At 40.0% G+C, this 27,265-nt stretch overlaps 1 protein-coding gene across 6 annotated transcripts in view; it reads left to right on the forward strand.

Moving 5' to 3' along the window:
- The window catches only part of rptor (regulatory associated protein of MTOR, complex 1), a 199,637-nt gene that overhangs the window by 20,397 nt on the left and 151,975 nt on the right, over positions 1-27,265 (forward strand). For 2 of the 6 annotated variants that reach the window (XM_019273899.2, XM_019273900.2), the window contains exons 1-2: positions 13,420-14,119; positions 15,735-15,909. In XM_019273899.2, the coding sequence (XP_019129444.1) occupies positions 15,742-15,909 (168 nt within the window). In that variant the 5' untranslated portion in view covers positions 13,420-14,119; positions 15,735-15,741. Of the gene's footprint in view, positions 1-9,859; positions 9,984-13,419; positions 14,120-15,734; positions 15,910-27,265 lie in introns of those variants that run through there. The other 4 variants (XM_010734111.3, XM_019273901.2, XM_027283101.1 and 1 more) reach the window with 3 other exon arrangements.

Below are 27,265 nucleotides of genomic sequence, written 5' to 3' on the forward strand. Positions count from 1 at the left end.
AATCAGCCTGGGATAATCATGTAGGCTACCTTTGATGTTGTGCACAAGGCCACTAGACTCCTGGTTTCTTTATAAGGCGCTTACTCTGAAGCCCAGTCAGAGTACAGCCTACTGTGGATGCTTCGTTACCCACTTCTAATTTATCTTTACTGATTCCTCCTCCGCAATTTAATTTCATTAAGCTCCATTGGTGTTATTCTTCTTGGCATCCGCCGATGTGATAGAATAGAGGTTAATGAAGTTAAACTAGTTGAGTATGAGATGCAGCATATGATGCACACTGATGATGAATCATGTGTAGAACACATAGCACATGTCTGCTAGACATGACATTAATATGCAACTAATCTGCAACTGCAAATATGTTTTTAAAGAAATATCATGCAAAATCAGGAAATGTTGTTAGTTGATGTATATCTGCGAGCATGTTTATGCTGAACATATCAAGAAATTTCAATTTACAATGTATTTTCATTTGTTTTTCTGCAATACATTGGCTGGTTGAGACTACAGCCTATGCTTATATTTATATATTAACTGTTCTTGCTTTTGGTTATGAAAAGTGATCATCAACATCTATCTTTCCCTAACCAAAATGCAGAACCACAGACAGGGATCAGAATGTCAACCCCGGTCTCCCACCATCCACCTTGACTACATCTGCATTGGTGGCCTTAGTTATGTCTCACTTGTTACTATTGAAACAGGCACATTTCAATTGACTGAATAATTCATCCACTTTTTAAAAAATCCTATATATTTTTATACAAGGTGTCAGCTGCAGTCAGTGCCTGCCAAAGAAACCACAGGCTTGCAGATTCTTAGTCACATTTACAGCAATAGTTTATTTACTATATTATATTTACTGCTCTGTGACTGTAGTGAGGAGTTTCTCTTACCCGAAGGTCATCAAGACACATCTGAGGTTAAACTCCAGTAGCCTCTGTCAGCTCAGATTTCAACTGAGGTAATTCTGTCTGTCTGTCTTGTTAGGGTTAGGGTTAGCTGTCTGTCTGTCTGTCTGTCTGTCTGTCTTGTTAGGGTTAGCTGTCTGTCTGTCTGTCTGTCTGTCTGTCTGTCTGTCTGTCTGTCTGTCTGTCTGTCTGTCTGTCTCTCAGTCTCTTGCCATTTTACTCTCCAGACCTGCAGAGCGCTGTCCATGGTGCTGAAAGACTTGTTCACTGTGGTGAACTACTAGTGGTTTCAGACTATGTAATTGCTTTTGTTGTTAATTTCATTTGACAGAATTATTTAAGCTGTTTTCATATTACTTATTGAAACTGAGTTGCCGGTCACACCAGACTGACTTGTAGCTCGTAGGCTCAAATTCAAGTTCAACAGCTTCCACAAAAATGACCGGCTCACTGTACATTATCATCATATCATCAATCACCACAAATCAATAATGTGACTCAAAATATTGATTTAAAAATGATTTTTATTGTGTTGCCTGTGCTCCTTCAGAACAATGTTTTGTTATTCATAGGGGCTATACAGAGATAGCGGGCCGTAGAATGCTTCAAATGACTAATCAGAATAGAGTATTCAACAAAGCATTGTAATTACCAAAAGTACACAATGAATGATGGTCAGCATATTTACATATGAACTATAATGTCACAGGGCTTCATAACATCCATTCTGTTCAGGTGATGATTTCAGCCTGGCCTTTCATCAAACAAAAAAAGACAACATCTGAGTGAACTGAAGTGGTCTGTTCTGGTTCGCTCTCAGACCCAGGCACTCCACACCACCCACCACCTCTCATTGTGTTTGGGAAGCTGGGCAGCTGCTGTTCAGTGTTAGGGGAAATGCTCCTCACGCTTTTAGTGTGGGCTTGTTCACCTAATGAGTGCGAACACGTGGCTTCAGTCTTCGCCAAGGAACAAAAGCCTGAGCCCTGGCCTCAACAACAGCCTGTGTGTGTGTGTGTGTGTGTGTGTGTGTGTGTGTGTGTGTGTTGCTTTTTCTGTGTCTGTGACAAGAGCTGAACCTGAAGTGTCACAAATCCTTTCAGTGTCCGCCCTGTCAAAAACAAAGTGACATTACCATTATTGAACACATCACTTCAAAACTCAAGGTCAAGGTCAATCAGCCCTTATGTCCCTCCTCTCCTCCCTCACTCCTCTCACTCTACCCGTCTCTCTTTCAATTGTACGCATGTTATTAACTCTTCTATTTAGTAAAATATTTTTATTCAGTGGAAGCTGAATTGAGCTTATGAATTAAAAACCATGATTTGCCAAAGTGAAACCTCTCTTTACGAACCTGCTGACGCGATGGCAGGTAATCTCTCAGTGAGCGTCATACACATTAATTTTGCTGGGCGGAAGACACACAAGGTAGACACCCACATTCATTCAATTGACTGGGTGTCGTCTAGTCTAATATGAACTCATTGATCAAGGGTAAATAGAGACATGTCTGCAGGATACGTGCTCCATGATGCCTGTACGGTCATGAATGAATGCCTACCTGTGTAAGTGGCTATCGATTATCTTGTCAGGAAAAGCTGTTAACGATTACAGAGGAATTGCATGAACACTGGGATAATTTACATAGCTCTCAGAGTTAATTATTGACGAAGCTGTTTGCTAGGTTATAATAAGAGTGCAGTTGTCACACACAGTTATTATTTAAAATCTGCAATTAAAGCGTTTCTCTGGCTTTTGCATGTTGCTAAAATATTCCACTGTGCGACATCAAAGTCATCGTGTAATAATCAGTGTTCTCGTTATTGTGCAGAAAACTGTTAACATCATGGAGCTGAAAAATTATACTGCAAATTTGTGGTGCATCTCATTACCAAGGCTGGATTACCAAGAGACAAAGAATGGCAACTGCCGTGGGACCATGGACCCGCAAATATGAAAGATTCATGTTCTTGACAGTTGGTTTGTGAAACATGGATTAACTGCAGATTTGTTTGGTACCATTAAAGCATGATATCAAGTGAAGTGATAATGACCTTGAAATAACCAATTTGGCTGGCTGAAAAAAGTTGTAAAGTTGTAAACACAGCACTGACATTAATTGATGTGCACCATATTCGCATGGCGGCTATTTTCCTCTGACGTCACGGTCAGCAGGGGAAACTCAAATGAACTCATGCAAATCCCATGAACACTAGGCATCCTGACTGATCAGCAACTAAAAGGACAATGGATAGTGAACATCCAGACAGACATCTAGACATGTTTCAAGATAATAGACATATTTGATAACCTATTAGCTAATGTTGCATTCAACTACGTAAATGCAAAAGTGAGTTACTTATGCAGGACCATGTAGAACGTTTTTAGTGCAACAATTTTGCATACAAGTAGTCATGTAATCAGTGATGAGTATAACATTTTTTATTGTACCCACTTTAAGGTAACACCTGCATCATTTCCTAAACCCGAGGCCTCGTCTTTTACAGAGGGCCGAGTTATAATCAAAAGCTTTTTCAAAGCTGATGTCATACATAATACATATTTCAACTTATCAGAGACCAGTCATGAATTACCAACAAGTATGTTCATACACTGGAACAGGTGGAGGAGTCCACCTGGGGCCCACAACTTATTTCTGCCCTGGGGCCCCCAAATTGAATAATCTAGCTCTGCTTATTTTTATAGTCCTCATTTATTCAATATGCAAATGTTTTTAAATATTCATTTCTGCTCTTTCAGTAATTTAGCAGCTTGCCATTCTGCCTAATCGTATTATATGCTTCTTCAAAAAGGAAAATTTGATCTTCTTTTACAGTCTGGATCATGGTTGTCTCACATCAGGTCATACATTTATTTATTCCTCATTTCACTTTCCCCTAAAGTGTGGATGCTGTATTGACAAACAGCTTCATGGACGTTCCTAAAGTAAGTTATATATTTGATATTTTAATTTAGGTGTACCAGTACTTTAAAAATACTGCACGTATCCACAGAAGTATCCACAAAATGTGTTCGAAAGCTTCTGACAGTAAATTGAACTTTGTGTTGAGATTTAATTTAATTTACTTAGATTGATTTCATTCTTCATTTTTTGGCAGTGAAATTCATTTTGAACAAATAACTTTCAGAGTCACTTGAGAAAAACTGTCTGATGGTTTGGATGAAACATTTGATTATAGTTTGATTGAAGTGTTGACATGCTGAAATGGATCTGAAGGATTTTTACTCAATGATTTCTCCAAAAAAAGATATCCACTGACTGATTTTTTTTTTCACATGATCTCTGTCAAAGACCATCTGTCACTTTTCAAAATGCATGGAAGGACCCATAGGCTATAATTATTGTGGGTCCCTATTAACCCCTCTCTGTACATTATGAATGTAATTAATATTTGCGATAATTTTATTTAGTTTTTAGTTCTTTATTAAGTAATTAGGTTTATCAAGTGTTCTAGGCTCAATCGAAGTATATATTAGAATCCATAGATGTAGACTTAACTCAGTGCCCCTTTACAATATGGGGTGTTAAAACCATGTGCAGGTCTTCTCTTCCATCTCGATTTCTAATGCGCTTCAGTGATGCAGACAGTGAAAACAAACTGATCTAATGAAGTATGTTATTTCGTCATTTCCAGAAGATACATCCATCCATTATCTGTAACTGCTTATTCTCATCAGGGTCACGGTGGGGATGGAGCCTATCTAAGCTGTCTAAGTTCATCACAGGGCACACTTACATTCACACCTACAGCCAATTTAGTTATTTCCATAAGATAAATATTATAAAGGCCAGTTTCATACAGTTCAGAGCAAAATACTCGCTTCACACTCGCTTGGAGGATGAGTCACTCTGTTTCAGGGAAAACCATCAAGATGCTGTAACCGGGTATACAATCACTTTTGCTGTCCTGAACATATTTCACAGTGAATTACTAAACTAGAAAATGTAATGCACTTTCATGTACTCTGACAAATGTTATTTTTTACAACTTTATTTATCATTTTTCCATATAGAAAACATTGACATCATTGGTTAAGCATTTCTTACAAAAGTTGTGAACCAACCCCGCACTCCATCCAGGTGGCATCCCTACAAACAAATTCGACTTAAATACTCAAGTAACAGACAGGCAAACAGACTCACACAGTTTGTTGACTGTAACAGATGTCATATATGGCTGTACCTGTAAAACCTGTAAAATGGACACAACCTGTGAGGGGTCTTTTAATCTGACACAATCCAGCTCTGCAGTGTATCTGATATAAAATTACAGTAAGTAGTACTACGCTGTTAAAGGTGTGCAGAGCCTGATATCTCTCTAACAGCAACCATGTGCTCTTCACCTTCTGGTTTACCAAGGTTTGACCCTGATTTCTCAGCCTACCCCTAAACCTGTAAGGTTTAAGAACTTGTACCCAAGTCTGAACTACTTCTCCTGACACCCTCAATTCAATGGACTGGATCCCACTTCCCAGGCCTCTAGCCCTCAGCTGAGCCCTGCTGGTAACCCAGAACATGACGTTCCACAGAGAGAGACACTTCAGAGGATTCAGGGTTACTCTGTCGAAGAATATCAGAAGGTCTACCACTCTGTGGGTTATGAATTATGAAAATGATAAATTAGGATACTAAATTTGTATTGATTACATTCTGTAATGTGTCAATTACTGATAGACATTCCCCAGTTTGAACATAAATCATTTAATTTATTATTATTTTTTTTTTACCAAATGAGTGCAGCTTTAATGAAATCATAATCAAATTTATAAAAACACTGCTTAGATCAATTTTCACTTCACTTTACAAAAAGGCTTAAAAAAATCATATGCATAATTGATATCTAAATGCATAACTCATGATAATGTAATGCACTGATTGGATTTTGGTTACATAAAAGTTTATTCATGTTTCTGGATTTGCGTTTATTATGAAAATCTTTGCATCTGATCACCAGTTTGGTCCAGCTTATGTTGATAATGTTATCCTAATATTTGTTAGTGCTGAGCAACAGGAATTCATGTTATATCTGGCATTAATTAATGCATTTAATCATCATGAGTCAAGCAAACTCCAGACTCCAGCAGCAAACTGCAACTTGAACATCAGCCTACAGCCATAGCCAACAAGTACCACTCAGCGTCTCCATGTAAGATCCTCCTGCCAGCTCAGGATTCAAGCCGAAAACCTGATGTTTCCAACTTGAACCCCACCCTCACACCTCAGTTTTCAGCTTCAGCTCCTGTCTGAAAACTACAAAAGTAAGTTTTGTTTTAACCCTTGTGCAGCTAGCTGCTGCTTCAGCCATCAGCAAAATTATCCATAACACCTCCAAGAACGTCTTCGGCCGCCGGTGTCCTCCGCTTTCCATCAACATCTTACAGGGGTCAGCTACGACTCCAGCCATCTTGTTAGCATCACAGAAAGTTTTCAGCAGCCTGATCCACCCTCTACTTCTGCTCTGCTCTGCATGTGACAACCTTGTGCATCAACCTGATTCTCCTGCCATCATGACCCCAACAGAGCTGAACTGTCTCCAGCCTCTGACAGCCATCTGCAGCCATCTGCAGCCAATGTTTTACTCACAGACTAGCAAATAGCAGCCACAGTGTCTGCATTGAAGTTCCAGAAACCATGTTCTACGCCATCTTCCACTTGCTACTTCCAGCAGCCACAGCATCCACCAAAGACCAGCCCTCCATCTGCAGCTGCTGTCTGAACCATCTGACTCTAGAACCATCCTTCGCCTGCAGCTAAAAGCAGTCAGTTGTAACATCCGCCTTTGCCTACAGCCTCTTGTACATACCTAATGATCATGATGCTGTTTTCAGTCTACACCCATGCCCTTCACAGTACCTCAGTCCAGTTGCTGGATGCAGCCTTTCCTAGCATCTACAGCCACACATCAGCCACCCTCTTTACCAAATGCCTCTGGTCCTAGGCAGATAGCACAATAATTAAGGGGTTGTGGGGGTGGTTCAGAACTCACTAGACTAACTTGATTAACTCAGCCCTGATCATCTTTGTTTATTCAAGAGGCATAAGTATTTAACTTAGTTAACTGAGTTCTTAACTCAATTCACATTGTGGATCTTCCAGAAATACGGGGACTTTGGCTTTGGAAAGACACATTGCTCTTGAATTATACAGCTTCAAGCAGCACAAACAAAGTTCTATTCACTTCCTTTATTGGCCTCAACCCCTCTGCAGCCACCATGACAGCTCCAGGACCAGCCATCATTTACAGTGATTTCTGCTTGGACACCCTGCCTCCACCTGCTTTAACCCAAGCTTACAACAGCGCCACGACCCTCATCTCCGATCTATTTCCATCAGCCTTCACCTACAGGCTCTGACAACTTACAGCTAGCAGCTGCAGCATCCATCTAAACTCAAATCTGAATCACAGGATCTCCCTGCAGCTTGTGACAGTCATGAAAATAATTTGATGCCTACCTTAACATCAACCTCCAGTGAATACTGTTCAAAGCCCAAAGCTGCAGCAATCATCGTCTTACAAGTTTCAGTTGGGGACTTGATAGATTTACAATTCGTCTTCGCAGTCAACCTTGAGTGTGAGTTATGAAGGCTGAGGCTTTCACTGGAGCTGCTCAGAGAGTAAATTCTGATCATCGTTATGCCATGGAGAACAAAGCATTAATCACGGCAGTACTGCTTTTATTGATGTTCTGTAAACCTGGCTTGAAAACAGCAATAGGATGCATGATTAGGGCAGACAGAGAGTCTGTCATTTTTTTTGTTGAATACAAAATAAAAAAGGTTAGAACAAACTTTTATCTTACTTGAAGCTCACACAGAAGAGTTTGAATGGGGTGGTGTTTCCAGAAGAATTAAAATGTAAAAATGTTTTTTTTTGATTTCTTGTCAAACTTGATGGATAACCGTGGTGAGAGATGATAAGTCGCTGAGTGAGAAAGCTCCTCTGAAATATGTATAGCACAAGAGAAGATAATTAATGCTCCTCTCCAGCTCTTGTGTCTCCAGTTTCCTTCTTAAAAGGGGTCACTGGTCCATCTGCTTTCTATTGGAGGATCACATGATAGCAAAGCTTCCTCTTATGAAACACTCACTTCCTTGAATCCATCCATCCATCAGTCTCTTTTCTGTCTTGCTCTTTCCTTTTGCTTGTTGCAATCAGTCCTTGGAAAGAGGATTTTTAGCCCTTTCCCGATTTAGCGCCCAGACCAGCTCCTGCTTCCAGGATCCAGCCGAGTTGATCTTGTCAACCTGGGCCCTACATGATGGAAGTGCGAATGAGGAGAAAAAAGTAGACTAATCTCCTCCTTCCTGTCCTTCCTCTGTTTGCTATCAGCTATCCCAGGGTCCCAACCTCTATCACACCTAGGAGATTGGATTGGTGTCTCTCCTGCAGCGGACACTGGGACTGGGAGATGAGAGGAACAAATTCGGTCAGATGTACCTTTGTGCGTCTTACACACCAGATTGAACCTGCACCGTTAACGCTGCAAGCCAAGAGGCTGTGGTGATGATTGCTGCGCTGGCAAATGCACTGAGAGGGATATTTCCATGCAACATCCATCTGGTGGAGCATTTTCATGTTTTCTGATGAGCTGACAGCCCAGAGAAAGCTGTTGGTCATCTCAGCATGCCATTGTCCTTTATGCCCAAGACAGATGTGTTGTGCTTAATCTAGGTCATTAAGGTCTAAGAGCAAATTCCAAGAACAAACTGGTAAACATGTTGATTGTATCCTCCCAATTAAACATCTTTCAGCAATGTCACGACCGTCTCAGTGAGTAGGCCTACACGCAGACTGGTGTTAGATTTTAACTCGAGAGGACAGATGGGACAGCTTTTTCTTACTGTGACTCTTCTTTCAAAAATAAACCTTTAGGTCCTGCTGTTTGAGAAATGAGTGTGAAGCCTGACAGCAAAGGATGTTGAGGACATAGCACGTGTGTAACTACACATGACTCCTGCAGGTACTCAGAAAAAGCAAGGCTGTGCACAGAAAACATCACCACACTGTTCAACAAGAACAATTAAATCAAGTGAAACCACATTATTCAAAGTATTCATCTGCCATTCATATTTTTGTTTCTGAATATACACGTCCTTAATATGGCTATAATTAGGGGTGTAGTGGGGTTAAACCCAAGTAAATTCGGTTTATTCATCTCTTCCACACATCTATTTTAAACTGAATCAATGAGGGGAAACAATGTGTTTACCACTTCACTCCTGGCTATAATCAATATTTAAAATCAATGTAAAAGGTAAGAACAATGTGACAGTGTGTACAGGGTCACTTACAGCGACCTATAAAGAATGATTACCTGAATCTGCAGCTCCTGTTTGTTTTATAAAGCTTTTTAGTGAGCTCACTGATTAGCTCAATGTTACTTGTTAATATCACCAACAAGACTGAAAGTTTAAAGTAACATGGAGAGATCTGTGAGGCTTTACTTATGCACAGTGATAATTTGAGCTAACAGCTAACACAAGTATGTTAACACAAGTATGGCAAAATACTCACAACAGCCTTAGCAGCATGCTCATTTTTAGCAATCATAGTTAAATATGTTAGCATGCACAGTGATAATTTGAACTAACCGTTAACAATAGTATACCATACTATTTACCTTCACAGTGACTATGCTAACATGCTAATTCTTAGCAGGTATAATGCTTCAAATAATTCAATGTGTTAGCATGAATACATTTGCTAATAGATCTTTGTCACAGCAGCCATTTTGACCTGAAATAGTAGGGTCAACACAGGTGTTATCAATGATACTAATTAAGGTCCCGTTCCATTAAGCTCAAACAGAGTCAGCGTGCTGCTGTGTTGCTCACTGCAAAGTCTCTGCTGCAATAAATGGAACAGGACCTTAATTGGTATCATTGGAAACACCTGTGTTGGCCTTACTACCTACTACCTCAGCTGAGGTGAAATTAAAGGAAATATTAAAGGGGTCACCAAAGCTATTGTGTGAATGTTTGCACCAAACTTCACGGCAACTTGAAAAAGCCAGGACACACCAGTGTCATGAGGATTCCCGCCTTTGGTAAGTCGTCCAATAGCTGTTAAGTTACTTCTGTCTAGACTCAAATGGTGAACTGATGGACTGTCTGAAAGACCAACATTACGGTAGCATGGCTAAAAAAGTGACTGCACACTTCCTTGACAGATGGACAAAGTTTAAAGGTTAGCTGGTAAACACAGTGGAGCATTTAGCAGCTAAAGAGCTAGACATTTTCCAGAGTGAATTTTTGACCTTCATCTGCTAGGTGTCTAGAAACATGTCTCCAAATATATGCTAGCATAATGTTGCTCCATATTTGCTGGATAGGTTTACTAATGGGTTTGCCATATTTGTTTACAAGCTGTTTGTGCTACTCAAGTGAATTTAAAGTGTCAATGGCCAAAACTGCATTTTTTAAGATCATAAAAATGTCAAAGTTGCTAAAATCCGAGCTTTCTCCATTCTCATACATATGGTGCAAGTGGGTCACCATTCTACGGGCACATCTATGAACCTATGAATACAGTACAGACTACTTTTAAAACACTCCCACATGCAGTGAGGGATTTTAGAACAGATGCTCCCCCTGCTATTATTTGATGGATGCAGCTATCAGAACTGGCACACAGAGGGGAGATGTCATGCACATCTTCACTGGCTTTACTATACTCTATTTAGTAAAGCCAGGAAAACATCACACTGCTTTAAATCCTTACACTCTAGGGATCACATTTGACCACAACTATGAGATCATTACTTTTAAGAGGGACAGTGTTTTTCTATGGAGAAAAAAGCATATTTAATATGTGCGCAGTGACGAACAGCGATCAAAGGCCTGCTGCTCAGTCGATCAGACCGGGCTCTGACTACAGGGCAACAGGAAAGGATTTACAGTAAAGCCATTGTTTGTTCTCTGTTAGAAAACTTACATTCTGTATGGATAAAGTGAAAATTATATGATACATCTGCTGTGAGGGCTCCATCTAGATATGCAGTCAGATGCATGTAACAAAATAAGTACTACAGTCATACAAAACATGCACAGTTAAAAACACACACACAAGCACAATAAACTATATATGTCTTAAGAGGATGCCTCATTTCATAATGATTGGTTAATGGGAGAAGTGACATTTCCCCTCACTATCTTTTTAATTGGGCTTAACAGCTGTTATGCCTGCCTTATGTGCCTGCAGTCCTAGTTTATTTTTCATAACTTCACAGGTGTATGTTGATCTGAACATGGTGAGCACATACATGGGCAATGTCTTCAGTGTGTCATACTTTTGAGGACAAGCCAGCCAAAAGGCGCTCAAGCTTTCAGCACCACGGAGAGAAGCCTGAATGTCAATCAGTTCACTGTTATTAGCTGCCTCTTCCAGCTGCATCACCTTCCCCACGTTAGCAGTTGACAGCTTCACGAATATGAAGCCTAAAATATCGTTTTCGCCCCCTAGTACTTTGCTACTGTACAGGTAATATGAGTCTGTTAACACTGACAAAGGCTAAAAAATAACATACATTTCAATGGCAAATTGATATATGAAAAAATATAATATATATATTACTTAGGATACAATATTAATTTAATTTTATGAGAGCATCTTGCCCTGATGGTGTAGTTGATGACCCCTGCCGTACACCATTGACACTGCTCTTCCATGATTAGCAGCAATAATAACATGACAAAATTGGAGTACATTCTGTACTCTGGGAGATTAGTACGATTGATACTTTTGAAAGAAACAAATGAAGACATTTGCACATGTGTACCTTGGAAAAATTAAATGCAAACGCTATTAATTACTAATTTGAATTTTCTATATATATTTTTAGCATCTCTGTACAGCATTACAGCACTTTGACATTGTTGATATTGTTATAGTAAAAGTTCTATGAATACATTTTAGAATTTATGTTTATGATATAAATGATCATATTACATTATAACAGTGCTACTGTATGTCACTGCATCAGTTGGTTAAGCTCAGTTATCAATTATTTAAAAAATTGATTTGTTTGTTTGTTTGTCTAAGTCAGGGGTGTCCAAACTTTTTTTAAAGAGGGCCAGATATGACAAAGTGAAGATGCCCTGGGGCCAATACTAACATTTAAAAATTAAAATTATAAAAGTTACATACACATGCACTGTTCTGTAACAATTTTGTTTTCATTGTCACAATTATCAACATTATCTCAATAATTTAAAAAATGACAATGTAACCAAATCTTAGCCAACAGTGAACAAATCTAAAAACCAGTTCTTCCTTTCTTTCACATCTGGAGTCAGATAACAAAGAATAAATTGTATGGAACACGTTAAACTTGCAGTTTATACAAGTCTTAACCTCATGTTCATTCTAAACATGACTTATTATGAGTAATGCAAAGTCTGTTAACATTTAAGTTTAAAACATATCAATCTTATTCTTGTCTTTGAGAAAAAATCATTCAGAAAGTAATATTTTGTGTCACATCTACTGATATATAACACCAGCAGTTATGTCCTTAAAGGTTAATGTTTAGCACATTAAAATGTTTCATTATGTCAACCAGAGAAGCTTCGGGCGACATAAAATCTGACCACGGGCTGTGATTGGCCCCTGGGCTGTACTTTGGACATGCCTGGTCTAAGTGAACAAAATAAAAAATTGGAATAGGATCAGAACAGATATTTTGTTAAATATCATGCTGTTTAATGAAGAAGCCTCTTTAGTAATGCTATCAAACAAAACATTCTGTTTGAAAGTGTCTCATGATGGACCCAGATACCTTTCCCAGATATTACACAATTTTTTGTTTGAAGTCGGCTTTCTGATTATGGGACTTCTAAAGAGTTTCTATTTTCTATTTGTACTATTTGGTATAGTACTAATAATACTATACCATCTAATAGTAATAATACTATCTAATAGTATTATTTAGTGCTATTTACCACCACAAATGGATTCAGAAATGACCAGAAAGTTGAATCGACACCTCTCTGACATAGTGTCAAAAACTACACAGTATATCCTCAGAGAGCAGCAATACTGTTGTACAAGATGATCAGTTCAGTTCAGTTCATACTTTGTGTCTGACCCTTGGCGAGCCATGTCGATGATATGAGAGAAGATGAAAACAGCCAATAAAGTCATGATGAGTCTGTCTTGAGTAAGACTAACAAACTGGCCCAGGTTTAAACAAAGGGATTTTGTGAAGCAAGTGTGGATTAACACATAATCTTCATTTATGAAACACCTCATTGTGTTTTTGACAAAATAACTATGTATGATGTAAATATGCAAATTTGTAGTATAGCGATTAGTAACATTTACAATTGTGATTCTCAAGAGATGCAACAAACCCAAACACAACATTCGAATGCAGTTAAAAAGTTTATTTGTATGAATGCTACTGTTTAAATACTGTAAGTCTTTTAGGAAAATAGTTCAAATACTCTTTTAAATCAATATTTCGGGAATTTAAAAAAATGACCCATTAAGATTATTGCTGTTTTACCAAAAAATGTAGAATGAAAGTACAAAAGTTAAAGATATGAGTGGTTCATTTAAAAACAACAACCTACAGTTGACTTCCATATTAGAGAAGGAGAACATAACAATATAATAGATTAGTGTTTTATTTAAAAAACAGACATATGTATTTAGTTTGCTGTAAACTGGTGTGTGTGTTTATGTTTTGCTGTGACAGGATCAGCGGTGGTGACGTTTCAGGACAGCCTCGCCGCCCCAACAGTGCATTCTGGGTCCAACCCAAGATGGCTGCGCCCTTGCAGAAGTGCTGAAGAAGTGGCTCTCCTCGGGATTGTGTGTGATTTCCGCCAAAACCATCGCACCGAGTCAGCTAGCGGGCTCGCTTCTTTGAAGAAGACCACCATACGACCCCAGTCATCGATAAGCGTGGCCGGTGCTCCGTGTGGCTGTGGCAGACTGTCCGTGTGAAGATGGGCCTCATCTCCAGCCCCTTCCCATAGCGAAGAGCCGTGGGGAGAGGAGCCGCAGATTCCCCTGCAAGCACGCACCCGTCCAGCTCGGATTTGACGGCTTTGACATACTCTACAGGCTGTGGACGCTGCCCTACAATTTTCTGACCAGGATTGTTTGTGCGACCGTGTCTGTCATCGTCCGCAGACGGAGAGGTTCCTCAGACCGGGCTGATCATCCCACCGCACCAAGGTCTGCACGCATCTGCACGCTTCGCCGCCACTAGCGCCATTTCTGCACATCTGCTCCGTCTCATTCATCCCTCTGCTCACGTTGTGTCGCAAGCAACCTGGAGAAAGGCTTTAAATAGCGCTAGCCTCTCGCACAGTTTGACAGCTGACAGCGATAGCTCCGCGCAGAGCTGTCAGACCAGCCGCGCTAGTTTAGTTAGCACTGAGCTAGTTGGCCGGCTTATTTGCTAAGTGTCCTGGCAGCTGCTCGCTAGCAGAGAGCTGGGAAGTGAAGTTCAGCACAGCGAGGCCGTGTTAACACGATTTCACATAACACATAACCCAACGAGCACCTCATACAGGGCTCGAGCTGTGTTCACGTGGTCAGCTGGAACCCCGCCATGACATCATCCAGGTGCTCCCCTCTGTGAAAGTGTGCTTGTAACCTGAATATCACTCCGAGGAGGTGTGTGTGTGTGTGTGTGTATAAAGTTCAGTGCTGATGTGAAGGAATCCAGATGTGAGTGTGTTTGGTTTCAGTTGTTGTTGTGGTTTCCCTTCACATTCACAGCAGTGCATTAAACATGACTCATCCCCTTCACCCCATCAACAAACACAACTCTGCCTTCATGTCATAAACCCTGAAACACGGCAGCCTTCACTTTTTTACTATTGTTAGTGTCCAGCATATGTCCACTGCTGTCTTTTTTTTTTTTTACAGCCACTAAGTAAGTGCATCACTGCCATCATGGTAGTAGAGAAAAGACAATCTGCACACTTCATTGGGCTCATCCTGCTGAAGGAATTTTATTGCAGCAGCTTCCACTCTCGCTGGAAGAAGAGTTGCTTACTTTAAACATCACTATTGCGCATAAAGCCCTTCAGATGGAAGTTAGGCCTTGTATTGTTTGAACTGTTATTATAGTAGTGACAATACTTTAACTCTTTTTATATCTTACTTTGATGATCAGAAACATTTCTCTCAAACTTTTCTTTCTATTTAACAAAAGGAGCCAAAAGTTACATGTTGTATAAACACACACTCCAGAGAAGGACTCATTTAATATTGGCAACATTATGATTAAAATTAGAAACTGCCAGATCAAATCATAATTTAACAAGATTACTATAGCTCTGTCAGTACTTGATATATTTAGATTTTGGTTCTGTGCCAAGCACTTGCAAAATTGAGGTTTGATGCACAAGCTCTATTGTGCAGATGTTGTGCTTTTACTCTCTATATCTGCATTTATTATTTTTGATCCGTCACTCTGAAGAATTATATTTCTGTCTCATGTTTGTTGAATCTCTGTAGCATGGCTGCACAGACTCTTTGGGTCTGCCAGTATTGTGCAATGTCCTCCTCTTGCCTGCTGGTCTGGTGTCTGGTTTTAGCATACACATGCATGGAGGTTGCTTCATGTTGGACAAAACTTCTCCTCTAATTCCTCCAAGTGAATTTCAGTGCCTGGAATCTTTTATTTAAAAATATTCTTGTTCAGTAGGAAGTGACTCATTTATTAGCCAATTTTAATGTTGTTGTGATAACAGTGTACCAGTTCCAGCTATGACGATAATGATTTTGTTAGTGTTAGTGTCCAGTATTAACAGTAAATCAAATCCATGTTCCTCTGCAGGGCCCTGATGAAAATGGACTCAGACTTGCTTCATTCGCCGGCTGTGGGCCTCGCGGAGGAAGAGGAGGCCGACATGAATGACTGGAAACTTCCCCTGGCCTTCATGAAGAAACGTCACTCGGAGAAGATTGAGGGCTCCAAGGCCTTAGCGCAGAGCTGGAGGATGAAGGACAGGGTAATGTTGCTGCTCATTTATGTCTGGAATCATTCAGCAGGTTAAGGATGCTGCCTGTGCTGAGCTGTGGCTGTGGAGTTCCTATAGGGGCTCTTTTTCCTGCAGATCTGTCAATCTGGTGCATGCAGAGGTTGATGGGATAAACTCATGCAGGCTTGTAGAAAAAGATTTTCATTTTCACATGTCACATGATAGTTTTCATAGATGGAACTAATACAACAGGAAATTCAGGACCGGTTAGTACAATTTGTTAGCTAAAAGACCTAGGAATATTTTTGCTATTGTCAACAAATCCTATCAAGTTGTCAAAGCTGATATATCTTCTTCCTCTGTACCATAGAGCTCCATTGTTGTTTAGTTTGAGTCGACCTCACATACATCATCCTGTTGTTGTAAGTACTTGCACATTAGATACGTGATTCTTCTCAGGCCTCACAATTCGATTTGATTATAATTCACCTGTCAATGACTTGAATGTACAACAATTCTAGATGCGTGCATGTATTGCATCCTCAGTTTCCTAGATTACTGCACACCCCTCTGTTTATCAATGAATACACGCCGAGAGATAAATCTACACGACTACAACTGTCTATAAGCTGTCAGATGTGTGTGACCCTCTTCAGTACATATGCACATAACTCTTGCTGCTATTGTTGTTACTGTATAAGAGTCAGTCATGACAGAAGACCTGAAATCTCATATAATGGCTTCTCGACTAGCTTTCCTCACTGACTCCATTATCTGGGCTTTGGTTTCACTGTGGAGCACTGGTATCACTGTTTCTGTGAAGTGACTATGTGCCCTAGATTGGGTGATTCTTTTTTCTCTCTGAGTTGTACAGTAAAAGATTAGAGTTCAAAGTTTTGGCTGATTAGCTGCTCGCTGTATTTTTTATGGTTACAGATGTTAGCTCAGGGTGATAATGGCTAACATGGTTTTACGCACAGGGTGGTCTTGTCCAATTTGTCCTTCCCACTAAGTTCAGAAAATCCCAAATGTACCCAGATGTTTGCTCTGAAAATACTGTGTGTGTTTTTTTATGACTCTCTACTGAGCTGTGCCTCCATATGTCACATCTCACAACATATAAAAGTAACGTTGGTTAGGCATGATGCTCTTTTTGCACAACATTCCATCCACAATTCAAAGCAAGGAATCCATGATGCAACATAACTTCACAACTTTGTCCAGCAGATGCTGGAAAACATTTAGCATTAATATGTTTATAATTTAGTGAATGCTGCAAATTCCCTTTTAATCTAGAAATGTCCACACCTCTGTAAGACACTGAAAGTGTATTCATCCTCCACTGAAAAAAAAGTCCAAACTGGCTGTTTGAATAACATTTGCCAAAAATGCCCAGCTTTTAGGAGTCTACAGAGCCTTTTTTTCAAATTCAAACAATATATTTGTGATGACTAATAAATTACAACATTAGTATGAATGAATAGTATTTGGGCTATGTGCACTAATAACAAAATCCACCTGTCAGCACCAATATATGAAAATTAGCACGTATCTTTGAACAGAGGCAAGCTGGCTTGTTCCCTCTATCTTCAGTATAAGCTAAGTTAACTGGCTGCTGGCTGTAGCTTTATATTTACCATAAAGTTATGAAGTCAAACTTTTCATCTTACTCTCTGCAAGAAAGATGAATGAGCACATTTCCCAAATTATTTCTTTAACATTAACTTCAAACCAAAAAGTCTCTTGCAGTTTGTAATGATCATGTAGGCACTTGGCAGCCAAGGCTCCAGAGCGGAAAGATGACTGAGGTCGTCCAAGTTTTGGCTCAGCTGTGATTGGTGCTGAGGTTTGGCCAATTGACCATCCACGGTGCTGGTTTTACTCAAAATCTCAATCCATTAAAGAGACGAATCAAATGTGCCGATGCTCCACACTGTGTTCTGAGAAGACATCTGTCTTTAAAGAGCCTGGACACAACAGCAAATCATTGGCTACCCTTGTCTTTATTATCGAACCAATTAATTTTATTCTGCTGGAGGCTGCCCGTGCTACGCTTTGACAGAAGAGCCTCCAAGCTTTCCCTTATGAATGTCCACGTTGTATTTCAGCTCTCGTCGTTTGATCCACTGCGGCACTACCCTCCTGATTGTTTCAGTGCCTCTTGGCTACAGAGCTCTGCCGCTATAATGATGGCAAATGCTGCGTAATCATACATAACCCTCACAAACCCTTCGTAGAAACTCTCCCAAATGAAAATGTACCCCTCGCTGCTGTTAGGACATCAGTGGAATTACCGTGCAGTGGCCGCTGAAGTGTCAAGCTTCGGGAAAGTGTTGAATTAGAAGGCATCATTAACTGCGACTCTGGTATTGATTTAAAAGAGGTAATAGGAGCTGGCTGAAATGGGCACTCCTATCAGAAAGTCATGCTAAATCAACCGTGTAACATTTTTCATTGCTTCAGGGTGTTTTCCGGCCACAGACCCTCATTTGTACACTCGTAAGAAGAATGTGTTCCTTCACATTTCTGGGCTTGGAGCAGCTCTTTGTGTTTTATGCAGGAAGAATTTGCCTTTGAATGTATCACTGGCCCTGGGGTTAAATCCATCTTTTAGGATGTAAGGAAGTAAGTGCAAAGTGATGGGTTTGGAACAATTTTTTCAAAAGTTATCTCTTACTGAATGATGTCATTGGGATATGAATGGATGCAGACTTTTCTGCAGCTAGTTTTGTGAACTTTAATTTAGTTTTCTGCACAAATATTCATTAGTAAGGTGTTTTTTGGGAGTAGTTTAACATTCAGTTGTGTTGTCATGTTTCTATTCAATGAAGCCCAGTAAGTTAGTGGTGCCATAATCGCATGGCATACATGAAGGAGCTACTTTAATCACTTCAGCTCAAAGTAGGGTTGTCATGACTCTTTGAAGGTCCAATGTATGAGATTTAGAGGGATTTATTGGCGGAATGTGGCAGAGATGAAATACATTTTTCATGATGTTTTCATTAAAAATATATTTGTGTTTTTGTTACCCTCTTATATCTACAGAGCGACCTCTTCCATGGGGTCTGCCTACAGTAGCACAGAGCAGACAAACTAAACACTGGCTTTAGATAGGGCCGTATGTGTTTTATAGGTTCTCCTACATGCTTAAAAGAGAGGAGAGGGGTATTCATTTGGTCACAATCAGCAAGACTAAATCCTATACAATGGGCTTTTTAAATCCACATTTTCATTTCACTTTTATTTATATATATATATATATATATCTATATATATATATATATATCACATTTACCATATTTTCAAATTTATTTAAATAACTTAAAATAGGGAACAACAAAAAGAGTCACTGGGTCGCAGAAGGGAACACTTCAAAACTGAGAAACTCTCCGATCCTGCTGTTGATCGAAAATGTGACACTGTTCGTGCAAAGTGGAAGGTCTTGGGTGCCGGACTGTGAATGTCTGTCTGAAGTGCCCCTGTTATTTTGGTTCATCAGAGTGCAAAAGGGCCGGGTGAAGTGGAATCAAGATGGGTGGGTGTAGTGATTCATAAATACACTCTAATGCTAGCGTATTTCACTTTGTAAATGGCTACATGACATCTTAAAGCAGCACTGGCTTCATAATGCGTTTCAAGAATAGAATATGAATTGCCAAAGTTGGAAAGGAGGCTGTGACACGCAAGACTAATGAGGTCCCAATTAGCTGATGTGTCCTGCATAAACAGGCAGAATACAGAGTTACAACACACCCGTCTGATGTGTGTGGTTATTTTGTAACAGCCTGGTGTCGTCTGCATGTGATTTAATGAAGGTGAACATGGCGGACGGTCACTGTGGTGCTGCACTTCTCTAATCAGAGGCTGCAGATTTATCAACATGTGTGTGTCCTGCTGCCTTCAGAAGGCTGCAGGGATTTAATGAAACGAAGGAGAAGCTTTTCATACAGCGCGAGGCAGCTGTGGACGAGTTACTCATATTCATTTCAAGATCAATGCAGACGTTCCTTCTTCCACCACATTTCCTGATGCTGATTGAAATGCATCTACTAGCTGAAGGGAGTTTGAAGTTATTGAGATACCAACCACTGGATTTCAACTGCCTTGTTTGAATGAACCTCCCACCTGTTTGCACCTCTCCTCCCACCTGTGCTCCATGCACTCTGTGCCGAGCAACAAAATGTCACACAGACTGGCAAACCGAATTTCAAGATTAGAAAAGTACCAAACGGTCGGAGCGCTGCTCACACTAGTCACGAAATAGGGGCCAGATTGTTACTCTGCAGCTTTGTACATTTTCTTTTTCAGTTGTTCACGGGTGATCACAGTCAGCACTTGGCAGATAAGCGGATGGACGGTATATTTTGCTGTCAGGATATTGAGCGAGTCGGAATGCGAACAGTTAAGCCTGGTGAGAGAAGCGTGCAGCATGAGGCTCATCAGTGGGCTGTAAATGATGTTCTGCACTGTGGGAAATCAGAGGTCTTGCTCTCGGAGACATGTAGACACACACACACACACACACACACACTCTCTCACTCTCTCACTTAGAGTTGTGTTCTGTATGAACTCAGGAGGAGAGAGGGAGGCTGTACAATTACAAGGCCCATTGGTCAAAACGCTGTGTTTATTCCCCCGCTGGGCCAATGACAGCGGTGTGTGTGTGTGTGTGTGTCCATTTTTGCTGTATCTGCCAAGTGGAATCATGATAACAGCTTTCACATCACAGATTACGTGAATAGTCGGGTCAAGGCTAACTTCAGGCGACAGGTTGTTTCTTTAAGGAAAATAATCCCTAATTGTCAAAAACAAAACAAAAATGACAAATTCAGTGAACAGGTGCCGTCGCTTTTCACCCCATTTTCATGCTAAACATTTAACACGACACCTGTATATTGATAGCAAACAAACATGAACCTCGACCTGATAAGATAAGTGATTGCAGTACAGGCTCCGACCACTATTGATCCACGGCTGGTACTCTTGTTTGTGAGCTATCAGGGTAAAAATATCAGCTGACATTATAGGTTGTAACAAAGTCAAAGGCTGGAATAGTGAGACTTCCTATGAATCTTATATCTAGAATGTATTACAGACCCCTGCAGATTGCATTATAACCACAGACCGTAGGTTTTCAACATCTATTCAGAAAGAAGTGGAGTGATATTTAAAGAGGCAGAAAAACATAAGACCTTGGGAAATGGATACTGTGATTCTCAACATTGGGTTAAACTTGTCATATCATATTTGATTATGTGGCCTTCTGACTGTTGTAAGGGCTGATAGTAACACACTCCACACAGGCGAAGTACAGAGCACTGTGCTCAAAGTTCAAATTATTTCATATATTAGCTCATTACCAACATGAACGCAAATCCACTGGCATCCTCCAAAGACTCACCCTACTCCGCCTCTGAATGTCAGAAACACAGCCTCTGATTGGTCGACAGGCTCAAATCAAAGAATTGTCCACCAACCAATTGTCATTGGGCTAATCACTGACGGTAAACTCCAGTACTGCAGGGATGTGCTGCTTTTTCACCACGCTAAAGAAAGTCCATACTACAAGCAGGGGAGGTAGAGAGCATAGAGTGATGGAAGAAATGTAACTCCCCCCTTCAACTCAGTGTTATAATGTATGTCATGATCCATCAGATGGAAACAACAGCTTTGTGAATGGGCACTTAGTTTATTGATTTTAGTTTGCTAAATCCAAAGCTAAAGGTAGCTTAGCTGTAAAAGTACGTAGTTATGCCAAGTGACCGTGACAGTGGAAATGCTTCATTTCACATTGCACAAAAAAAAGTTAGCTAAGCAACAATAAATCCCATCATGTTGTTAGATAGAAATTCAGATTTTTTTTCAGTGATGAAGAAACTATTTCTGCTGACCGCACTGTGTTTTGTCTCTGCAAGCATTTTGCTTTGCGCTCTACTTCGAGGTGAGCAAATCTTCTCATGTGAATGCAGCTTAAATGCATTATGTATGTGGAAAAACACAGCAGTAACCAAAATCAAAATAATAAGACTCACTGATTAGAATTTCTGCAGTAAAACACGACAGCGTCTCACTGTCTTTCATTGGTTAGGTCAGTAACACAAAGCGTTATTTTGGTAATTAACAATAAAATGATCATACGCAGACGCCTGCTGGCTTTAATTAGAAAATTGCCAGAGTGTGCAGAAGATCTTTTTCATAGCAGACACTTGTCACAGTAGGAAAAGCACAGGTGTCACTAATAACATTAACAATGTCAGTGTGACAGTGAGTCAGCGAGAGAGTACAAGGACCCTGAAACTGAAGCGGTAAATGGAAAATGTCTGCTGTGTTCAAAATAAATAAATAAATAAATAAATAAAAAAAAGCTGTCTGTCTGTCTGTCTGTGCAAGCTGGGATTGTGTATGCACGATGATTAAGGTTTCTAAAACAAAAGAAGCCGTGCATGCTTTATGAATTTGAGGACAAAGAATGCCTCTGCACATCTCTGTCTTTGAGTACACACAGTGTTAGTGTTGAACCTCTGGCTCCTGTGGCTTTAAATGTTGCTTTGAATAACAGATCCGCTGCATCCCAGCTGGATGGATGTTGACCTACAGACAAAAGCATTTCTCCCCCTACCTATTACGCCTCACTGTCCCCCGTGGAGCTGTAAGCTGCGTGACGTCAGAGTGCTTTGACGCAAACTTTTATGTCCACCCCTTCTTAGTCTGTAACCCTGTCTGCCTCTGCTGCCCATTCGCCCCGGCCCGATATCCTGTCTGACACAGAAATGGCGTCATCAAGGCTTATTTTTAGGAGTGTGTGCGTATTGGAGCTCTTCAGTTTGTTGAATGTGATGAATTGATTTTGCTCACTGAAAACAAAGAGGAATTTCTGGTTTTGTGGAGACGGGTGACCTACAAGAGGGTGGTGGAGGGTGTGGAATAAACACTCTGAACATGTGAGCACCCTGAGCATTTTGATCAAATACATAACTCAGGAAATCATCAACATTTTCTGTGATAATTTAACTTTGTTCACTTTATTTTGGAAAGAGCCTTGATCTGCTTAGAACTTTATCATGATCGCTGTAATGAGGCACCTGTCGCACACAACATGCATAATGTGGGTTTACTAACCTCTCTATTACTCCTGCCTTTTAATTAAGAGTCCCGTTAAGAGAGCAGGCTAATTAATAGTACTAGTAAAAAAATAAATAAAATCATGTTTAATCAACACTCTTAAGATACTCAGCAGGCATCATGGGAGGCAAACCCCAATTATTATTATGATTATTATGATGATTATTATTATTAATATTATTATTATTATTATTAGTCCTATTATTGTAACATCTATTAAGAAAAACATTCTGAGATGATTTAATTATGCAAAAACATATTGTATGTAGGCGCCAGAGACATTCTGATTAAAACAAATAAAAATATTTTAGTTATTTATATTTAAAACTCCAGTGTGTAAGATTTAGGGCGCTCTATTTACAGAATATAATATTCATCACTCTGTTTTCATTAGTGTTTATTTACCTGAAAATATGCATTGTAATGTCTTTGTTACCTTAGAATAAGACTTTTAGATCTACAGAGTCCGCCATCTTAAACTGCCATGCTTCTACATGAGTGGACACACTACACACTGACTTGGTGCATTTACCTTTTTTGTGTGTTTCATGTTTCACTGTAGTTTCTCCTTAATGTTAAAACAAAGAAACAAAGCTTTGCTGAAATAACCTGTTTTGTTTTCATTAGATTCTTCACAGTAAAAGCCTCCCTCCGGCAGAAGACCTGAAAGCTTTTATTTTGAAGCAGCAGTAAGAAAATGTTCGGCTTGCATCATATAAAGCAATAAGTATGCAGTGAGTACAGTGTGCAGCTAAACTTCAAACTACAAAAGCTACTGAAGTAGTGAAAGCTGAACTTAGAGAACCAGGACTCAGCTCAGCGAGTGGAGCAACCCAAAGGCAGAGTTGGAATCCTCGCTATGTTTAGGATTTTGGAGTATCGTGTGCAAGTGCACGTAAAACGCTCTGGTTTCGAGAAGCCTGATATACTTCTCTTAGTGCCAGATAGAAATCGTAGCGTTGGAAACAACTGATCCAGATTTCTGATCAGTGTGTGTCATGTGAGCTGTTGCTTCCTCATCTCCACTTATGTTAGCAGACAGGGAAACAAAAAAATGTGTCTGTCCACTCTGTGAAGTCTGTAAGGGTAACATGCACCTCTGAATCAGTTTTTGAGTTTCTCTTTGTTTTATCAAAGCATCATATCTCTAAAATGACCAAAACCAGGATAAAACTGTCACACTGTTGTGTCTGTATACATTCTTACTGGCACTATTATATTCTTTTCTTCTCCCCATCAGACACGCTTTGACAGCAGGGCTTTACTGTAAGCGTGATTCACCGTGTCCTCCGTGATATTCTATCACAATATTTTGGTACTCGTCATCAGCTGCCTAGTCGCAGCCTTTATCTTCCCTGTTGCCCACAGCACTGTTACTGTAATTAACACACTGACAGCGCATTGTTGCTGAAACACTTTTGTTACAGCAGAGTGTTGAATCGTCAAAGCAGTTTGTAGCTGTGTGAATACAGCCTGCGGGCGTTTGTGAAACAATGCTCTTTCCTGAGATTTCCAAAATTGAACATATCAGGTCATTTGTCATTGACGTGACCTCCCTTTGGACTCACAAAGAGCTCAGGGCGCTCCAGTTTTTTTTAGGAGGACTAACTTTATTTAAATATTGAACAGAAGTTGTTATTTATTATGAGGAGCTTGGTTTGTGCAGTCAGAGTGAGCCGCTGTAGATGGTGATGGTTGCTAGATGATCTGTAACATGCACACACACTCACATGTGCACACACACAAGATTCATTTAAATTTCTCTCATATCCCTCCCAGCTGGTTTCCACACATGCAGTGCCTGCTGGATTTCTCAACTTAGGAATAATGAAATCAATAAGTTATCAATAAGCAAGCCTGTTTGTAATAATGAGGAAACGAGACAGGTGCTCTGTGCCGCTTTCTCCTCTGCATCATTAGTTGAGTTCAATCAATGTGCACAGTTCATTAGGAAGCATATAGACTTTCAGCCACAGAGGCATGAAAACAAAATGTATTCACACGGCTATAGAAATGATTACATTCCAGTGATTTTTATATCTGTGTTGAATTATGGCAGCGAGTGTGTGGAGCTGCAGAAGCCTCCACAAGCAAAGATACTAAAGAAACACTGACTTGGACCTGACCTCAGACCTCCCTGTGTAAAAAGAGGAGGCTCAGATTAGAACGTTTTTAAATGTTTTATTTTTTTTAATCCTCGTGTTGTTTTATCGAGCCCATTATCTGCATGGAAATGACCGCCTGCCTCAGTTTACATCATCTTTCATTTCCTCTTTGTATCATCATAATTACTGCAAGGATAATGCTGATGGTTATTATTGGGAATGAAGATTAATGTACAATAACACTCTCCGTCTTCAAGTAGAGATGGATGTGGAGATTTTGGTAAGTGAATGGTGTCATGTAGAGAGCTACTTGTGTTTTCAAGGCTCGTAGGAAGCTTCGTCATCGCAGTCAAACCACCTGTATCCCCATCAAGTGCTTTTATTGTATGTTTCAGTATAGACTGTGTTCAGTGTCCTAGTTCAGCCTCTTTCAGCTTTTTTAAATACAGCTCTATTTTTTGATTCGGTGAACACAAGTTTGTCACTATTCATCCATCACTTCATTTCTTCAAGGTTTAAGTTGCCTTGAGCCTTGGGAAGACGTTTAAACGCCTCTTGATCAGCAATCGTAGTGAAACTTTTACTCATTTGCAGCATAGTTTTGAAGACGAGGTCGTGAGAAAGAAGCAGGGTGTTGCTGGAAAAGTAGAAGTTTGAAGAGGTTGTCCCTCCCTATATAAATAAAGGTTCAAATGCTTGTGCAGACAGACGACAAATAGTGACAGCATGTTTGCAGTACGTCCAGTAAGTCACACACACACATACAGTGAGGCTTCTAGTGGTAACATGACACCAGTATTGTCCCATACAGCTAAAGGCCTCAGTATGCTTAAAATAAAGTCTTTGCCTGAGCATTGAACACCTTTTGAAACTCCCGTTTGTAAGGAAGGAGGGATGATGGGAGGCTTTGCTTGACCATGTTTGTAACTTTTGAGGGTCACAGCCAGTTTATGTAGTGATTGGTCCATTGCACAGAAGTGTACAGTAAAAGTAGACAGGGTTTGATCTTTTGTCACTCTTCAGACCACTGCTTCTGTCACTTTTGGGCCAATGCCATGAATTTCTTCGACAGGATGGAGTTTCTCAAAGGGTTGTCACAGTACCACAAATTTAAACTTCAATACAGTACTAATATTAAAAAAACGTACTTGATTGTCCTTGGCACACAAAACAGAATCATTTTTCCTGCACACAGTGCTGATACAGAACACATATTGAGGACCAGCTGCAGTGTTTCACACAGAGTGACAGCATAACTGGGATGGAGTTTATATTTTCTTTGAATACATTACCATATTTCTCGTAGGTTATTTTTTTCCCATCCCGATTTCCAATACCTTCACTTTATTTTACTTTTTACTCACTTTAATCTGCTTACCTTGCGTATCCTTCTCTATTACACACACACTTACACACACACTTACACCTTACTGCACACACACCTGCGCACCCCGCCTCTCTCTGTTTCAGGAACAAGAACATGATATTATATTTTTATAAAGTTGGCCACAAACAAAACTCGCTTTTTGTGTGTTTTTTTTTTTCCCCTCATACGATTCCATTTTCACAGCAGCAGGTGAGCCGCGTGTGAGGGAGGCTTGCTCTTAATGATGCAGCAGATTGAAACAACGTGGTACCGATCAGGTGTGTTCACTGTTTACTGTTGTGGTCCAGGCTCATAAAATAAACACTGTGTTCTATATTTACATTTATAACATCTCTGTGTGTGTCTGTGGCAGAGGTGTGTTATTGGCAGTCGAACTGCACAGGAGAAGGAGTGCGAGGTAGCGTAGATTGATCGTGGAGGACGTTGTTTGTAGATCAGATTTTTTCATAATGTCTGTACTTTAGACACTATCAGATGTGTAATGAACAGAGACTATATCATTTTAAACACGTGGTATTGATACTACTCAACCCTAATTATCTGCATGTAAAAAGACAACAAGAGTCCAAAGAGTGGTTGGAGAAAGCTTGTGGAGTGATGCAGACTTTTCGCCCTGACTTTGAGTGTGACTATTATTGTAAGCATACTGAACCCTTGATATAACTTTAACATGGCTAAATGAGTTCAAATGCGCAACTCTGTCCGTCCTTCAGCTGAAGCGTCCATTATCTGACCTGTTGCTGCCAGCTAGTGATGGCACGCCCGGAGGAGA

The sequence above is a fragment of the Larimichthys crocea genome, chromosome X, assembly GCF_000972845.2.
Source record: "Larimichthys crocea isolate SSNF chromosome X, L_crocea_2.0, whole genome shotgun sequence".
NCBI classification, from domain to species: Eukaryota; Metazoa; Chordata; class Actinopteri; family Sciaenidae; genus Larimichthys; species Larimichthys crocea.